General features: G+C 39.9%; 1 protein-coding gene across 6 annotated transcripts in view; it reads right to left on the bottom strand.

The window, feature by feature from the left end:
- TASP1 (taspase 1) overlaps positions 1 to 17,346 on the bottom strand; it is a 185,411-nt gene that overhangs the window by 95,168 nt on the left and 72,897 nt on the right. For 5 of the 6 annotated variants that reach the window (XR_009247487.1, XM_058679934.1, XM_058679932.1 and 2 more), the window contains one exon: positions 1,317 to 1,436. The exons of the other annotated variant lie outside the window; for it this stretch is intronic. Coding sequence is in view for 4 of the 5 variants with exons in the window: in XM_058679934.1 (XP_058535917.1) it covers positions 1,317 to 1,436 (120 nt within the window). In the remaining variant the exon portion in view is untranslated. The remainder of the gene's footprint in view (positions 1 to 1,316; positions 1,437 to 17,346) is intronic. 6 annotated transcript variants of the gene reach the window in all.

The raw sequence follows: 17,346 nt of genomic DNA, 5'->3' as shown, positions 1-17,346 counted from the left end.
TCCTCTTTTCCACAGCCTTCCTTTGCATTGTAGCTCCTGTAACTTGTATATTCATAAAACAGCCAGGTAAGACAGACAACATCCAATTTTTAAGTTTTTCATTCTCCAAGACTGTCCCATGTGCAATGACAGACTGGTTTCAAGATGGTTAGATGCTATATTCTAATGCAGACAGAACTATCCTTGGCCATATTGTTCTCTTGCTAGCCAACACAAACAGAAAAAACTGTGGAAATGACAATGTAACACGCTGCTCTACTGATTTTCTCTCTTTTTCTACTAGACTGTTCAAAGCTAATATATCATGCTTGACTTTCTTATCCAAACTTGAGAAATATGTAGGATTTTATAATTTGGGAAAATATCATAATAGAGGGTTTTGTAGTGAACTAAAAACATTGCACAAGATGCACAATCTTGATCCATCTAGTGTGCAAAGCGTTAACACAAAATCTTCTTCTCTTTCCATGTCCCCTGGAATAGCAGTGTAAGGGGCTTGCCCACAAAAAGGCTGGTCAAGAACCGTCTCTTGGGGCTCAGCTAGGCAGAGAGATCCTCCATGAACTGAATCACTTTGCTTCAAATTTATCTGATAACTGACATGACGAAAGCCAACTGGGACAATGATTTTGCTTCACATGTGAGGGACACAAAACCCTCCAAGCCATAACCCACATGTAAGACAAGATACAATGGCTAACTTTAAACACATGCCATGCCTGTACTTCAACAGCTTCCATGAGAGGATGTGATTCAATTGTTTATTCAACAAATACGTAAGTCCCTAAGTTAGATGCCAAATTGGTGTATATTCAGAAAGCTTAGTATTTCAAACGGATTGTCAAATTTCATTCTCAGTATAAAATTAAAGAGGGGGCACAGAACAAAGAGGATATGAAATGAACTGTAAGTAAACAAATTTTACATAAATTAAATTCTCCCCATTTCTGGTTTCTTGAGTGGCACCATGTATTGGCAACTGCAAATACTGATTATTCTACAAAAATGACTAAAATGATTACTAAGGAATATACAGGATCAAAAATGTTACTTGTACTTGAATAGAAAAAAATTGCACCTGAAATCACTTTTGTACCTTAAAAAGCAATCACACAGGGTTTACTACTAAAAAGACAAACACAGACATGGGGAGAAAATGTTAATGAATACATTTATTCGATATCTACTAAACACTGGGCCAACTGCTCAGTCAAACGTAGTCAAACCAGGACCGCTAATTGTAAAGCTCACAAAGAATCCCCTTCCTGTGAGCTAGAAGACCTCATGTTTTACTGTGAAAACCCATGGCCGCTCACCTGTCCGACTCTCCCTGGATGCTTCAAAGCCAAGCCTCCACTGGAGACAGCAGCAGCAACGTTCCCTTCGTGGTCGACCACCACGGCGCCCACCGTATCCAAAGTGCCTGAGTCGTTCTCCTGGAGAGCACAAGAGGCAGGAGCATTCACTAGGCCTGGTGAGGAGTCCACTACAAGGCATAGTACTTTTAAAAATATAAATGTATATTTATTTTTATTGCAACGTCAGATATACAGAGAGGAGGAGAGAGAGAGAGGAAGATCTTCCGTCCAACAATTCACTCCCCAAGTGACCACAATGGCCGGTATTGTGCCGATCTAAAGCCAGGAGCTTCTTCCAGGTCTCCCATGCAGATGCAGGGTCCCAAGGCTTTGGGCTGTCCTTGACTGCTTTCCCAGGCCACAGCAGGGAGCTGGATGGGAAGCGGGGCTTCCAGGACCAGAACTGGCTCCCATATGGGATCCCGGCTCATTGAAGGAGACAACTTAAGCCGCTAGGCCACCGTGCAAGGCCCACAGCATAGTATTTTCCAGCATAATCATGGCACAACAAAATCTGAACTACTCATGAGGTGGAACATTGAGTAATCTCAAATTATTTATTGATATATCATAATTTAGACTTTTCTTAAGTCAAAATACATTTTCCACTGCAAATCCTGAACAAAATGTCTTCTAATTCTGCACAATTTGTTATTCTTTACAATATTATAACATAATATTGAATATAATATTAAAATCCCTTTATATGACAGGAAAAAATGAGTTTAAATATTAATGAAAACAATGCATTTAGCAAAATAAAATTTTAAAATGGCAACTGCAGTGTGGAAGAGTGCCTTGCGACTGTTTTCTCTTGCAAATCTTTGCTTCTGATAGACTTTGCAGTAAGTTCCCATCTCTGTTGTACCAACAATACACTCACAAACCATGGCAGAAAGCCATATAACCATAGAAAACACCTTTATGTGCTGTCTGTCCAGGTGTATTACACTCAGTGACTATAGGCAGCTGTGTGCTACCAACAAGGTTCAGTAATGCCAGACAGACACAGGAAAAAAAATCGTAAGTAAACAGGTGGGAATTTTTTTTCTTAAATATAAAAGTGCAGGTAGCCTAGTTCTTCAGCTTAGCCACCAGCCAAGTTAGTTGGTAATATTATTAGATTAAGTCACTGGGTCTTCAGGGTATGCCCTAAAAGAACCGACCCCACCCTCAACCCTAGTATGCAAGAGCCAGCCACAACTGCTCCAAGTTCAACAAGCACCGCTTCTGGTCCTGGGCGGTTTATTGTTCACAAAACGGTGGCTTTGACCAAAGTGGAAAAAAAAAACAACAACAACCAGTTTTAAGTGGCTGAAATGACTGCTATACTCCACCATAACCCGAACATTTTCACTCCCAAACTCAAAAGCTTACTCCCAAAAATTTTATGCTAATAGTTCTAAAGGGCCAGAAACTGCAGTGGCAATTGTGATGGCTTGCACTAAGCTACCACTTGACAAATGCACAACACTTACCTCCTATTGGTTTAAATCCTGGTCACTCTGCTTCCAAACTAGTTTCCTGCTACTATGCCTGGGAAAGGGTAGATGGTGGCTCAGGTGCTTGAGTCCCCACCCCCATGTCAGGGGCCCAGACAGGGACCTATCTTCAGTCTAGCCCAGCTTAGATGTTGTGAACAGTAGATGGACTATCTCTGTCACTCTTTAAAAAAAAAAGTCTTTTGAAAGAGGAAAAAAAGCTGGAAACTTAATCCAATTCTGTTGAGAGCTATGGCCTGGGGGGCGTGACTAGACTGAATTAGGTTGTTGGGGCGTGCCTCCACTGTAGATCCTGACAGCGTCTTAAGGGGCTGAAATACATCAATAAACACATATCTTGTCTCTTGCCATGCGACACTTGGCCGCCTCAAGTTGGCCAGTGAGGACACTATCAGAAAAATCCCCTAGACTTTACATTTTCAGAACCTGGAAACGGATCTCTTTCTTTTGTCTTAGATGTATTTATTTATTTGAAAGGCTGAATAGAGTAAAGGAGAATCGGAGGGAGAAATCTTCCACTCACTGCTTCACTCCCCAGATGCTCCTCAACAGCCAGAGCTGTGACAGGCTGAAGCCAGGAGCTTCGTCCAGGTATCCCATGTGGGTGCAGGGGCCCAAGGAGTCAAGCTTCCTAGGCACATTAGCAACGAGCTCGATGACAGCACTGCTGGTGGCAGTTTGGCTCACGACACCATACACCAGTACCTAGAAATAACCTTTCTCTATGAGTCAGGCTACCTCGGGTATTTTGTTCTAGCAACTAATTGCTGATCCTAAGCTTTCTCTTTTTAAAATATGTATTATTTATTTATTTGAAAGGCTGAGTGGCGCAGTGAGAGTGAGAGGTGGAGGGAGGTGTAGGTGCCAGGAACCCAAGTACTTAGGCCATGTCCCACTGCCTCTCCAGTGCATTAGCAGGAAGTTGGATGGAAAGGAGACCAGTACTCAAACAATATGAGATACAGGGGTACTCCTTGGCAGTTTAATCTACCACGCTACAACACCTATACCCTAAGCTCTCTTTTAACTACAGCTACACAAAATCCAGACAATGGATCCATAGTTAGTTTCGCACACTTTTCCCTTGCTTACATACAAGACAACGCAACTGTCTTCACCTGTACTTTCAGAGAATTACAATTGTTTCTGGTGAAGAATCAAGTACAGTTTTCATCCTATTGTACTCTGAATCTTGAAAGAAGCTCATTCCTCTTTTTTCAGCTGCCAGGTAAAAACTGCAAGCATTTATGGTGCAAAACACAATGTTTTCCCAGCTATACACTGCCCAATGACAAGGCACTGCCTCACATACTTGATTGCTTTTTATAGTGAGAATGCTTACAGTCTACTCAATGTGGTTCAGCGGGTTCAGCCACAACCTGCAACACCAGCATGTCAAATGGCTGCCAACGTTACTTCTGGTTGTTCTGTTTCCAGGTCAGCATCCTGCTGAGATACCCAGGACAGCACGGGAGGATGGTCCAAGGGCTTGGGCCCTTCCCATCTCTGTGGGAGGTGCAGGTGGAGTTCATGCTGCTTGTGTCATCCTGGCCCAGCCCTGGGCATTGGGACCAGTTAGAGTAAACCAAAGGATGGAAAATTTCTGTTACTCCCCCTCTAAATAAATAAATAAAGTGTGAAAAATAAAACCCATTTGCTCCACTGATTTTTTTTCTTTTACAAATTGCAACAGGCAGTTCCACATAATGAGTCTATGAAACACAATTTGACACTACGCTCTATAATAGATACACACAGAGATACAAGTGAACCTCACAAAGTTCATGCAGCTGGAATGAAGAGATTATAGTCTGTTGGTACAAAAAAAGATCCATGAGCACTCAGAATCCTCCAAAAGTTCATGAAACAGTATTTTAAAATGCAGAGATTTCAAACTTTTTATATCACAGTTAGCCTATCATTCAAATCTCAATTTAAATTAACTTTTTGAGGTAGACTTATTAGTTCTCTTTAAAGCAACTTTCCCAGTATTTCAGCCAGGACTATAACAGTTCCCACGCCTACCCAAACTCCTGAAAGACACAAAAACTAATGTCAGAATACCTGGATTATACACAGGTGGATTTACTAAAACCCACTGTTCAAAAAATGAAAAGTCACGCAAAAAACTAGAGAATACTGTTATGAATTAAGCTAATCTTCCTGAGGGCCTGTAACACCTGCACAAATCAGAATTACTTCATAAATAATCAGGAATTAGTTCACAGGCTTCACACAGTGCAAAGCAAATTTACAGATGATGAAGTAATATTTAAGCATTTTTTATGAAGTGCAGATAAATCGACTAAAAGACAAACATTGGTATTTCGGCTATAATAATGTCACAGAGCTCATTTGTACAAGAATGAAGTCTTAGAAAAGTTAACACAATACTGTTTCTATACAGAGTTACGATTACATTCTTACACTCCATAAATACTTGCAAATAAATGCACCACACAGATACACAAACCCATTGTTCACTAACTAAAACATGTTATTCATATTTCGTTTTTGATAAAAATTGTGACTAAAAAGCAACCGTATGTTCTCTTAAGAATAACACACACATAAAGTTGGCAGAAATATTGCATGCATTACAGAAAATGCTGAAGTAAGACTTTCTTGAAGTAAACCAATAAATTAGTAGTCACTTCTTTATTTTTCTGCTCCAAAACTGAGACAGATCTTGCAATGATTGTAAAAACTCAAGTAATTCATGTCAACTGCTTTAAAAGGAATAAATCGCTTAAAGAAAATGTATGGTGCTTTCCACCATAAAATTCACCTGTACGCTAACAAGGAAATATCGAGATATCATCTTTCACTTATGTTATTCACTTGAGCTGTCTTCTGTATGGGATGCTCAAACAGCAAATGGCTAAAACACAAGAATAAATTTCAAAAGTATAAAACTGGTATCATATACTTAAAACTGGCATATTGTGGCATTACCATAATATAAGAAAGATGAAAACTTAGCCTTCAAATACACACCAAACTCCCCTTCTGATATAAATAAGAATACTTCTGTTAGATTTCAAAGCATGTTAAATCTAGCATGGGCTTCCACCTGAGCCAGGGCATGACATCCACCCTACATGGCAGTACAACAACGTCACCATTCAGCTTTAGTATCTTTGAGTTTCACAAGCACAAAAGATGGCTCTGGCTCCAACAGGCCTAGATTTGCTTCGATACCTACGGCAGCTCACAAGCACTGGGATAGTATGGGCTGAAGTGCGTCCAGTGTCTGTAAACAAGTAATTTTAGAGAATCAACTGCTCTCATGTATTTGCAATGGCTGAATCCAGGAAAAATCTGAATATAAGGACACCCAATGAGCATTCTCACCCAGTTTAGAAAAGCACCTTCTGATGCTCACTAATAACAAATGATGCTTCTTATAAACTACATACAATCAAGGTACAGGTTCTTAAACAATGTTCTATACTCTCAGTTGAGACGTATACGGTGAATGTCTTTTCAGTACTACACAAATTAGTGCTGGACATACTCGGAAAAGAAATAAGACTTGATATGACACAAGATTTTGTACATGTTCAATTCCTAAATTACTCTTAACAGAAACTTCTACAACTTACAGTGGATGAAGCACACTTTTCAGGCTTTTTAACATGTTCTGTTATACCTTTAATTATAAATTCACATCATAACAAAGTTCCAAAGGATTATCTAAAAATTCTAAACACTCAAAATGGGCAATGTTTTCCAACTGACATAATTCCCATTCACTGTTCTGTGATTTGCAGTATTAGAGACAGAACAGGTAATGTTTAATCTCAAATAATGCATTGAGAAGGTTTTCTCTGTTACCTGAAATTTATAGAGCAATTTAAAAGGAATTATTTGGGAACCCATGTATTCACGTCAGAATGAACTATTGATCAGGATAGTCAAGCTGGGATACACTGAGGCTGAATTACAAATGGAGTCAGTTGAGAATGACAACTCTGACAAGTTTCGTGAGACAATCCAAGTATCTAACTAGAGGGGAATAGGTAAACAAATTTTAGTACTGAGATAAGGGTTCAGCAACTAACAGGAAACAGCCATATTAACACTATGGAGAATCTTTCAGACTCAAGAAAAGAAGAGGGAAATAAAAGAGCAAGCAAAACATGATGCATTTCATACAAAGTTTTATAACATAAAAGTAGTGCAAGGTGGAGGAGGAGGAGGAGTTGCTGGGGACAGCAAGGCTGAGGACGCAGAGTAAATCACCTGGGATGGTCTAACGCACTGCCCTAAGGGACACAACAGAGAAGTCAAAACATAAGGCTAGAAATCACTTTCCCTACTTCTTCCTATTTTTATAAAGCATAATTAACTTATATTTGTCTTTATAAGCAAGCAGAAAAAGAGATAATAAAAAATACAAGTTTGTATAAGATAGGATGAAAAAGGTCTAATCTGTATCTAATCAGAGAGAATAGACAAATTAAGGAAGACACTCTAGGAGAATATAGGTCAATCTTTTCAGAGCTGGTGGAAAACAAGAATCCAGAGCTCCAGGAAATCGGAAAGAAAGGAAAGTATCCGCTAAGAAACCCAGCTGCCTCGGAACGACAGACTCCCAGAAGCCCACTGCACCAGCAGAGCCAGAAAGGCACTTCTCACCTTTGCTGAATGTACAGATGAAGAAACAAACAAAAGTCTTCAAGAAGGAAGACAATCCAAGAAAGACAATCAGCCACGCAACAAGGAATGACTAGACAAACAAAATGCCAAAGCCACATTTAAATCAAAACTGATACGCTTACTAAATGACAATCGTTCTGATGAAAGACTTATCGGCTTATTAAAATGACAGATTGGGTTTTTAAACCTAGCTATTCGGTAAGCATCAGGAAATGGAAAAGTTGACAGAAACAGAATGGTGACATCCATACGGAGACAAAACCATGAAATGAATAACAAAAATAAAACATCCAGAACTTGCAGAAAACAATAAAAGCAGTACTTAGAGGAAAATGTATACCCAAAATGCTGACAGGAGAAAAGCTACAAAAATGAAGCTAGGTATCTAATAAAGAAGTTACAGAACAAGATAACCACAAATAAGAAAATGGACATAAAAACACATCTAAACAGAGATCAGAAAAGCAAAGTTGGTTTTGTGCAAAAAAACCATTGAGTGCATAGATCAAATGAATGCCACCTAGTGAGCGGCAGGTTTCCCTGTGCCACCTCTCAACAGGCCCCTCCATTTCCAACCTTAGCGCTGTCCTGGGTAACAGGTGTCTGCATCTCCACCTCGTTTCATTGTGTCCAGCACAAATGTTGTTACATGCTGTTACCTTCTATGCCCAAAACACACATGGAAATATTGCACACGTTCAAGTCCTGGATCCTCAAATAACTGCAGAAAAGCTTTCCTGAGTCTCCTCCTGAATTCACAGGAGACTCCTTTCTGCACCTTTAAACCCCTGAAATAAACGGCACACTTCCCAAAGAGTGAAGATGCAATGCTGGCTTGTTCTAGGAACTTTGGCAGCTTCTCTTGCCCTTCAGGCACACTAACAACAAATACCAATATCGTGAAATTACTATTTGTAAACTGAACCTCATAAACAACTCCACTTCATCTCCATTAAACTGCATCTTGCTCCGTTTCCAGGCGTGACCCAAACTTGGCCTGGCTGAAGGCCACTTTCCTATAATCTTACTTGCTTCTCTCTGCTTATTTCATACTTAAATCTTCTCTAAATACAGTACTTTAGGATCCCTTGTATGTAAATCCTTTTTCAAAGGCACACCATTAAACAATTCTTGTAAAATCCTTGCCTGGTCCCCAAAATCACAAAATTGAGGTCCGGATGCATTTCTCATGCTAGGAAAGCAATCTTCACAAAGGCTCATATGCTCTTTGGTCTACTGTTCAAAACAGACTTCTTTTTTTTTTTTTTTTTTTTTGAAGATTTTATTGTTATTAGAAAGCCAGATATACAGAGAGGAGGAGAGACAGAGAGTAAGATATTCCATCCGATGATTCACTCCCCAAGTGAGCCGCAACAGGCCGGTACGGTGCACAATCCGAAGCCGGGAACCAGGAACCTCTTCCGGGTCTCCCACGCGGGTGCAGGGTCCCAAGCTCTGGGCCGTCCTCGACTGCTTTCCCAGGCCACAAGCAGGGAGCTGGATGGGAAGTGGAGCTGCCGGGATTAGAACCAGCGTCCATATGGGATCCCGGGGCATTCAAGGCGAGGACTTTAGCCGCTAGGCCACGCCGCCGGGCCCCCAGACTTCTAAGACGCATGCTATCGGACACTAAGATTCTCACTCCATCCATTAAGAAATCACATATTGTGATGTTAGTCACATTTTCCTATGTTGAAAGTTTTCTTCTGGTAACATCTCCTTGACTGCCAACTCATTCACATAGGTAATTTGACACTGAAACACTTTCATTTTTGGATAATTCAGTTTGTTTGAACTCCAAATTTTTCCTGATTTCCTGAAAATCTCCAATAAGTAATTCCCAGACTGCATTCTATTTTCAGCTTTCTTTTTTCCACTGCACAGCAGGCCACCTACTCTCACCGGTCAGCCCCATCCAGGAACCATATTCAGAGAACAAGGACGCATCAAGATTATTTGGTAACCTGACTCCCTGGAGGTATGTGTATTGTAGACTTTCAGACGGAGATGGGACAGCATACAACTACCATACTCACTAATAGGATGTGAATTCATTCCCTGGGCAGATTAAAAAGCACATAAATAAGCAAGCTAAAATCTTGCTAATTAAACAGACAGCTACAAAGTCTCTTTATGAGAGCAGGCAACCTTTTTCAATTTACTTGGCCAATTTGGTCCTTACAGGAACACCTGGCCGTGGTCTGGACCTCTGGTCTCTCTTTCATTTTAGGGCATACATTTACCTTCTCTGGATAAAATTACACTTTTTCTTTTAAATACCAGAGCTCCAGTGGCCTTTGAACTGAGTCTTAAAGCAGCGGGGAGTAACAGATAAAGGACTGCAAGGGAACACGCAATCTGGATTCCACTGCTGTCGCCGAGACACCATGAAAACTGGGATGGGTCACTTCACCGGACACCAACTTTACTAATATACTAATAGGTGACTTTACTAACCTGATAGTTCTTAAACATAACACATCTATTTGACCACAGAATTACCCAAGAGTTGTTATTCAAAATGAGAAATTTATAACAACTAAAGGCAAGCATTCTAAAAGAGAGAGAAAACACCCGTTCTACTTTTGCTCCTCTGTAGATTAACATCTTTTTTAAAAGTAGAAGAATAAAGAACTGAATGCGAGGGAAAGGAATCTGGTACATTTTAAGATATAAAAATGCTATCTGAATTATTTATGACAAAATACTCAAATTAGCCTTGGAGGTGTTTTCAAAGACTTTTCCATATTCATAATCCTGTGCTTAATGCAAATAGCCACGATGGGCTCCCATTCATACATATCTGAAAGCATTCTCCTTTGGTCCATGGTCCAGTTCAAGTTACCATGCCGCTGAGCACAGCCTGCAATCCAGGAGGGGACTGGCACTGCAGCCTTGCTATCTCCACGCCCTATTTTACTGCATTCAATTCTGTGCACAGTTCAATCAACCAACTCATATTTCCCCAGCAGCCATTACAAACTACCAGAGCTGATTTCACTAGAGAACTGCAGCACTAGTGTGACCTCTCTAGCTGTTTTGGAACCTTAACGCACAGCGTGTGTCACCAGCCAGCCCTGCTCCCTCTGCCAACGTCCCTCTCTAGATCTGGCTCGCACACTTAGGCTGCCTTCCTGCAAGGCCCCCACAAGCTTCCATTTCCAGACCTCTCACCCTCAGACTTTTCTCTTTTGTTTCACCCAGATTCCCACCCTTTAAAGCAAGACCCAGCTTAAATTTTTCCTTTTACAGCAGGATGTGATATGCCAGGAACATCACAGCTTAGCTTTCTTTCTCCATCCAGTTACTTGTTATAATTCTCCTTCATGATTTCATTCTTCTGGCACACACAGTTTGCTTTTACTATTCATTCTCCTGGACCAAATACTTAAAGATTTGAGGTCTACCTGCCATATTCTCTATTTATTCCTTCAAACCTATTTAAAATTTTGCACATAAAGAATATTCAGTAAATGTTTGCTAGTGAGAACATTAAGGCTAAAAGTTTTAAAAAAGGAAAAATAGAATTTAAAAACTGAATAATATGAGGCCAGTCTCTGATAACAACATCACAAAAAGCCTTTGCATTTTCGCAAGTGGCCTGCTACTGAATTCCTCACAATCCCAGACTCGATGGATTCACACAGGATTGAAAATGGAGCATTTCCTATTCCGTGGGCTAATGAGCCACAAAGGAAATCCTGCAGACCTTGACACTTCACGGAAAAGACGACAACGCCTACCAAGTTAAAATGCTCTGAACCTGTGGTGGCGGGGAGGCGCAGGGAGAGCAGTGCACTTGTAAGGCTCATAAATTTCAACTCGCAAGGGGAAACTCACATTTCCATTCTGTAAGAATCTGCCTCACACAGAGAAAAATCACACACCCAAAATGAATACATGTTATAAAACAGATTCGACTTCTAGAGAAACAATAACTTGGTATGAGCCTAGTATAAATGTCCTTTGTAATAGGGGCATTTTCACATACAGAAATGGGAAAGTCAAGTTTCTCTAGATGAGCACGCCCCCTTGTGGGCACTCCTGACTCACCTCTTCAAAATAGTCCCTAGATATTGTGGATGACTTCTGATATACTATTTTCTGATATTTCCCCAACTTACAATCTTAAATGATCTGAAATGTTTAGGAAAGAAAACAATGGTATTTAGTAGCACTTAATATAAATTAACACTTTCATTTCATTATATCCCCAAATGAAAACTTGTGAAAACTCAGGCATAGTTTTTGGACTACTGTTCGGTCTGAAGCACTTCTACACTCAAACTTATCCTGAAACAACACGGGACTTAATATTTTTAGAGTAACATTTTCCCTTCAAATTAATATTAAAATCTTCTATTTAGAAAAAAATTAATGAATAAAGCACATTTTCCCGAGATATTAATGAGGACAAAACAAAATCTTCATGCCGCCATAGACTTGATGGTGGTAAATCAACCAAGAAAAAATGAGGAAAAAACAAGTGTGCATATATTCACTGAACATGTGTTTCTTGAGTATCTATTATAGACCAAGCTAGGAAAGCATGGTAAGATAGATGCAATCCCTGTCTTCCCAGAACACGACACTCTGTCAGAGGAGAAAGACAATGATGATAGACAACTGGAGAGCATGACAGCTTAGCCTGAAAGAGGAGGGAGAGGCCAAAATCCCTGTGTCGGGAATTGTAAGCAGGATGGCCTCGACACAGGAAGAATCTGTGCAGTGTCGCCCAGGGCACAAGCGGGAGAGACAGAGTGCTGAGACAGGCGCTGTGCTACCACAGAGCCTGACACTTACTCTTGGGAGCAGCTAGAAATGAAAGAGGAATTCAAACAGAAGCTACACTTTCCAAGATTCAGCCAGTGCTGGGCGGAGAACGGAGGGTCAAGGGCAGTTACAGGCAGCTGGGTTAGGAGGACCACAGCCACTCAAAAAGTGATGAAATCTGATTTCAGATGAGTTAGGCTCTGTGGGGTTGGATCAAAGTGTGTAATTACACAACTAGAACAAGTTGAAACAGGAAAAACTGGGTGGAAACACAAGCTTAGGTTGATCCAAACAAACAAAATTTCATTCCATTTCTTGTTGCGAAGGGAACAAGAAGAGCAGGAGTGTGACTTGAGGCAGCTAGCCGTCAGATGAAGACATCACGATGAACAACAGCAACAACAAGGGAGACGAGACGCAACTCTAAGATCTACATAGCTGGGGACCAAGTGAGTGACTGCAGAGCAAGTTATTCAATCATGCAATTCCCAATTCTAGGATGATCCATGTTTGTCTGAACAATGATTACTGAACAGGTTATTTTTCTAAGCCAGAGAACAAAGCAGGAATCTCAGATGCTGAACCAATAGCTAACCTAGATTTTGATTCAACATGTCTGAGAACTGACACCCCAAGTTCAATGGGCACCAGGTCCAGCGCCTACTAGGAGAAAGAATTCCTCCGTGACACAATCCAAAGAATCTGGACAAACCCCATATTGCCAGTGCAGATGGGCGAGAGGATTACCGGCCTGAACACGACCATGGTGTAATCACCCAGTTCATAAACTGGCATGCTCAAGAAACAGAAGCCTAGAGAGGATCCAGGTTTGTATCAAGGCTCTGGGCTAGATAAGGCCGGCCCTAAACAGAACTCTTTCAGGACTCTAGCAGGCCTCACACTCTAGACTACTTCCCCAATCCCTCCAGTGATCCCAGTCTCGGGGATAGGACTGCAATTGGTTCCTAGCATCTGCCTGTTCAAAATCTTCATGTCTGACGAGACAGGAAACAGGCCAACCAATCCATCATTAACTCACAGCTAGTGTTCCTTCGACCTAATTAAGTTCTGAGTCATGTCTTCTGATACTACAACATCCTCGTGATGGAGCTGCACATGTGTACACGCGTGCACACACTTTGTCTTTGCATGCATTGGTCCATTCTGTGGGTATCAGCCATAGAATGTGCCAGTATCATCACTCCTGTGATGGGTCAATTCAGATGGCTAGTTCACAGAAATATCATTTGATACCATCCAAAGACACATTTTAAAATCCTAACTTAACAGTCTGATGTTCTTAGCATCATAGCCTGAGGCAGATTCCAGATAAGAAGGTTTGCATCTTAGCCCAATGAGATTCCATTCACTGGAGGCATTTCCTGTCAGGAAAGCTAAAATATGATTTCCTCCTAACATATGTACAAGATCAGCAGGGACTATTCCAATGATAGTAAAGGAATGCTCTTTCATCCCTACACTGATTTTTGTGAAATACCAAGAGCTGAAATGAAGCAACAGAAACCTACTAAATACCAAAAATTGAGGAGGAATTTAAAATGCTGACAGCATGTATTGCTAGCTTATAACAAGTATCTTGAAAACTCACATTCTTCCCCCCACCCCATTACAAACTAAAAATAGTAATTAGGATCTGTCAAACATGACTTCTTACTTCAATGTTATCTTGCTTATCACTTTAAGATCTGCTGTGGCTTTTAGGTACGGTTTGGTATGAATTTAAAGAAGACTTAGGAAGAAATCTAATCTATTAGCTATGAATCTTTATGTGTGAACTTCAAAGATATTCCTGAAGCCGGAAGAGAACACACCGCCCAGCCTTCAGGTGTTAAAGGCTTCAGACTTCCACACTGACCAACTGACAGCCCTGCAAGCACAGCCATCTAAAAGATCCCCATCAAGTTAGCCAGGGAAGAAGAGCTACCTCTCAGGGGTCATAACCTTCCCAAATCCATAAGGTAGTGATAATCTAATAAAATTTTTAATTATGCTCCTGATCTACTTGCTCATTTGCATATGAAATCTACAACTCATTTGGTAATCAGCACAGACTTTGGTGATGTAAATGTCATTTTCAATCGAAAGGAATCATTTCAAACAGAAATTATTGTTAGGATAAATCTTTAGTTTCATGAAAGAAACATAAATATGGAAAGTACCTATCCTTATGGAGAGAAGTAAGAATTTCCTGCTTCTGTTTGTGTTTCCATGTACTAATCATCTTCTTGAGATCTAGATCAAGCAGTGATTTTCTAGAAAAGCTTAATTACTCCTTTCCCTGCACACACAGCACACAGAAAATGTACACAACTACAAATGAAACAATATGAGGAAAACATGTTGCTTTTCATGCATTTATTTTCTTTGATCTTAGCCTACCTCTCACCCAAAAACTACAGTGATTTAGCATGATACAGTTAAGCGTTTACATAATAATTTCAAGATGGTGGATAAAAGGAAAAAATGTTACCCACAATATACTTCAAAAGAATAGAATATATTTATATGACGCGCACAAAGCAAGGCCCAATATTTCCTTTCTGAAACATGTGGCCAATTTGATGTCCCTATGTGGTGGCTAAAAAACGCAAAATTAAAAGTTGTAGCATCTCTTTAGAGTGGTTTTGAACACACAACATTGTGTAAGAGCACCAAAGCATAACAAAAATATCCTCAACTTGTTTATTAGATATTGAACAATGAAAGATATCCACACAATGGAAAAGGTCTGATTAATTTTGATTCCACTGTCCTCTATAAATCCTACTTTGCCTAAAAACCAATGAGTAATTGAAAACTTAAATTACATCATAAAAAGGGTGGGAGGAGGCAAAGAATCACCAACTCTAAAACCTCTTGTTAAAGAAAAGGAGATGGAAACTATTTAGACAACACGCCTGTGAAAGTGAAGAGAAAGACATTTGAAACATCAAAAATACTGAGATCAAACAATGTCCCCAACATTTTTTAATTTTCCAAAGATTTAAGAGGCCCCTCCAGTTAGATCCAGGAATTAACTGCTGGGAAGTGACATGTAGGCAATCCAGGTTATGATGTGTACACCGTCTGTTTTCTCAGTGTGAGAGTCTCCTCTTTTAACAAGCAACTCTGAATCAATTATTCAATAAGTGTGGTGACATAAGCAAAGTAGAGCAGCTGGTCAAGGAGTTAACTACTTCTTTCTAAGACAAAGGTTTGTTTTTCAAATATATTAATGGATAATACTTCACAAATACCTATTTTTCTTTTTATATCAAAACAAGGCAAAATACATTTAAATAAGTTTTAACTTCATGACATAGAGCACAAGAAGCTATTGATAAGTACTCTAATAAAAACAAGACCAATGGCATGTTTCTTAGACATCTAGATAGCAATTTGCACAGACTACAGAGGACAGAGGAACACGCTAACCTGACCCTGGACATGTGGTCAGCAAACCTCAGACTGAAGGAAATGTCAAAATACAGTCTTCACTTTGCCTAATATGTAGGAAGGTCGGTTACCATAGCTTAAAGAAAAAAATTATACATATATGTTTGTATGTATATATACATATATACATAGTATATATACACACACAGTACATATATATATACACAGTATATACACACACACACACATTTATACACACACATACACACCGGCTCCCCAATAACACAGTTCGAATTTTCAAACTCCAGGTGCATGATACAGTCACGGTGAGTAATCCCATGAAGTACAACCTCTACTACCAGTCCTGAGTTCACAAACATCAGCCACACTTCAGGATACGTGACCGATCACAGGTTCTTTCAAAGTCTGTCAATGAGGTACCACTGTGCAGACAGTAAAGCACACAGCCATGGGGCCTCTTGGCTCTCAGTGATGCATCTCCATGATATTTTATAAAAGTGGATCATCAAAAGAGGGAAATGATCTCAAGGGTAAGAGTAAAACGAACAACAACAAAATCCTAACACCAGAAGAGAAACTCAAATGAAAGACACAAGAGCTATACAAGAAATAGGTGGCAGGGGGAATGTTGTACACCATCAACATTCAAGTCGAAAGAACACTGTAAGAATAAGCATGCCAAGAATGTAGCTGTGACCAAACAAAACTAAATAAAACAAACAGAGAAAAGAGGATAAATATATCCTACAGGAAGTAATGCTGGCAAAAAATTTCAACTAACATTACTACGGGAACTTATTTTGTATCAGAAGTATACAGCATAAAATGCTGAGAGCTAATCCAAAATATCAAATGGGCCCGAAAATTCAGCACAATATCAAAAATATGCTCACTGTCTAACATAACCTATGCCAAGAAAGCAGAAAGCAGTTCAAACTATTCTTGGCAAATTTTTTGTTTTACAAAAAATAAAGGTTTCTTAATGCTTTTTTGCTTTAATTAAAAAAAAAAAAAACACTACTTTCACTTGGTTTTTTTCTACTTCCTGAAACATTTGTAACCTACAGAATTTCTTTTTGAATTTTGACCAAAATATTTAAAGGTCATGGATCAAATATAATTTCTTTGCCATTCAGACCACTAGGGGCAGGCACTGGTGCAGTGGGTTAAGCTGCAACTCAGGATGTCCATGTCTCATTTTGGAATGTGTGATTTCAAGTCCTGCCTCCACTTCCCATCTAGGTTCCTCCTAATGTACACCCTGCATATTATCACAGTGAAGAGAGAGATCATAATTTAAAAACAAAAGAAAAAAACACGGGCTAGTGCAACAGCTAAATGGCTCAATCCTCACCTTGCAAGTGCTGGGATCCCATATGGGCACCAGTTCATGTACCAGCAGCTCCTCTTACCATCCAACTCCATGCTTGTGGACTGGGACAGCAGTCAAGCACGGGCCAAAGCCTTGGGACCCTGTACCTGCATGCAGGACAGAGGAAGCCCCTGGCTCCTGGATTCAGACTAGCTCAGCTCCAACCATTGCAGAGACTTGGGAGTGAACCAGAAAAATGTAAGGGCTCTCTCTCCTCTCCATAAATCTGATTTGCCTTTCCAATAAAAATAAATAAATCTTT

This window comes from Ochotona princeps, chromosome 22 (assembly GCF_030435755.1).
Source record: "Ochotona princeps isolate mOchPri1 chromosome 22, mOchPri1.hap1, whole genome shotgun sequence".
In the NCBI taxonomy this organism is placed as follows: domain Eukaryota; kingdom Metazoa; phylum Chordata; class Mammalia; order Lagomorpha; family Ochotonidae; genus Ochotona; species Ochotona princeps.
The sequence above is the reverse complement of the archived record's forward strand: the minus strand, read 5'-3'. Positions and strand labels throughout refer to the sequence as shown.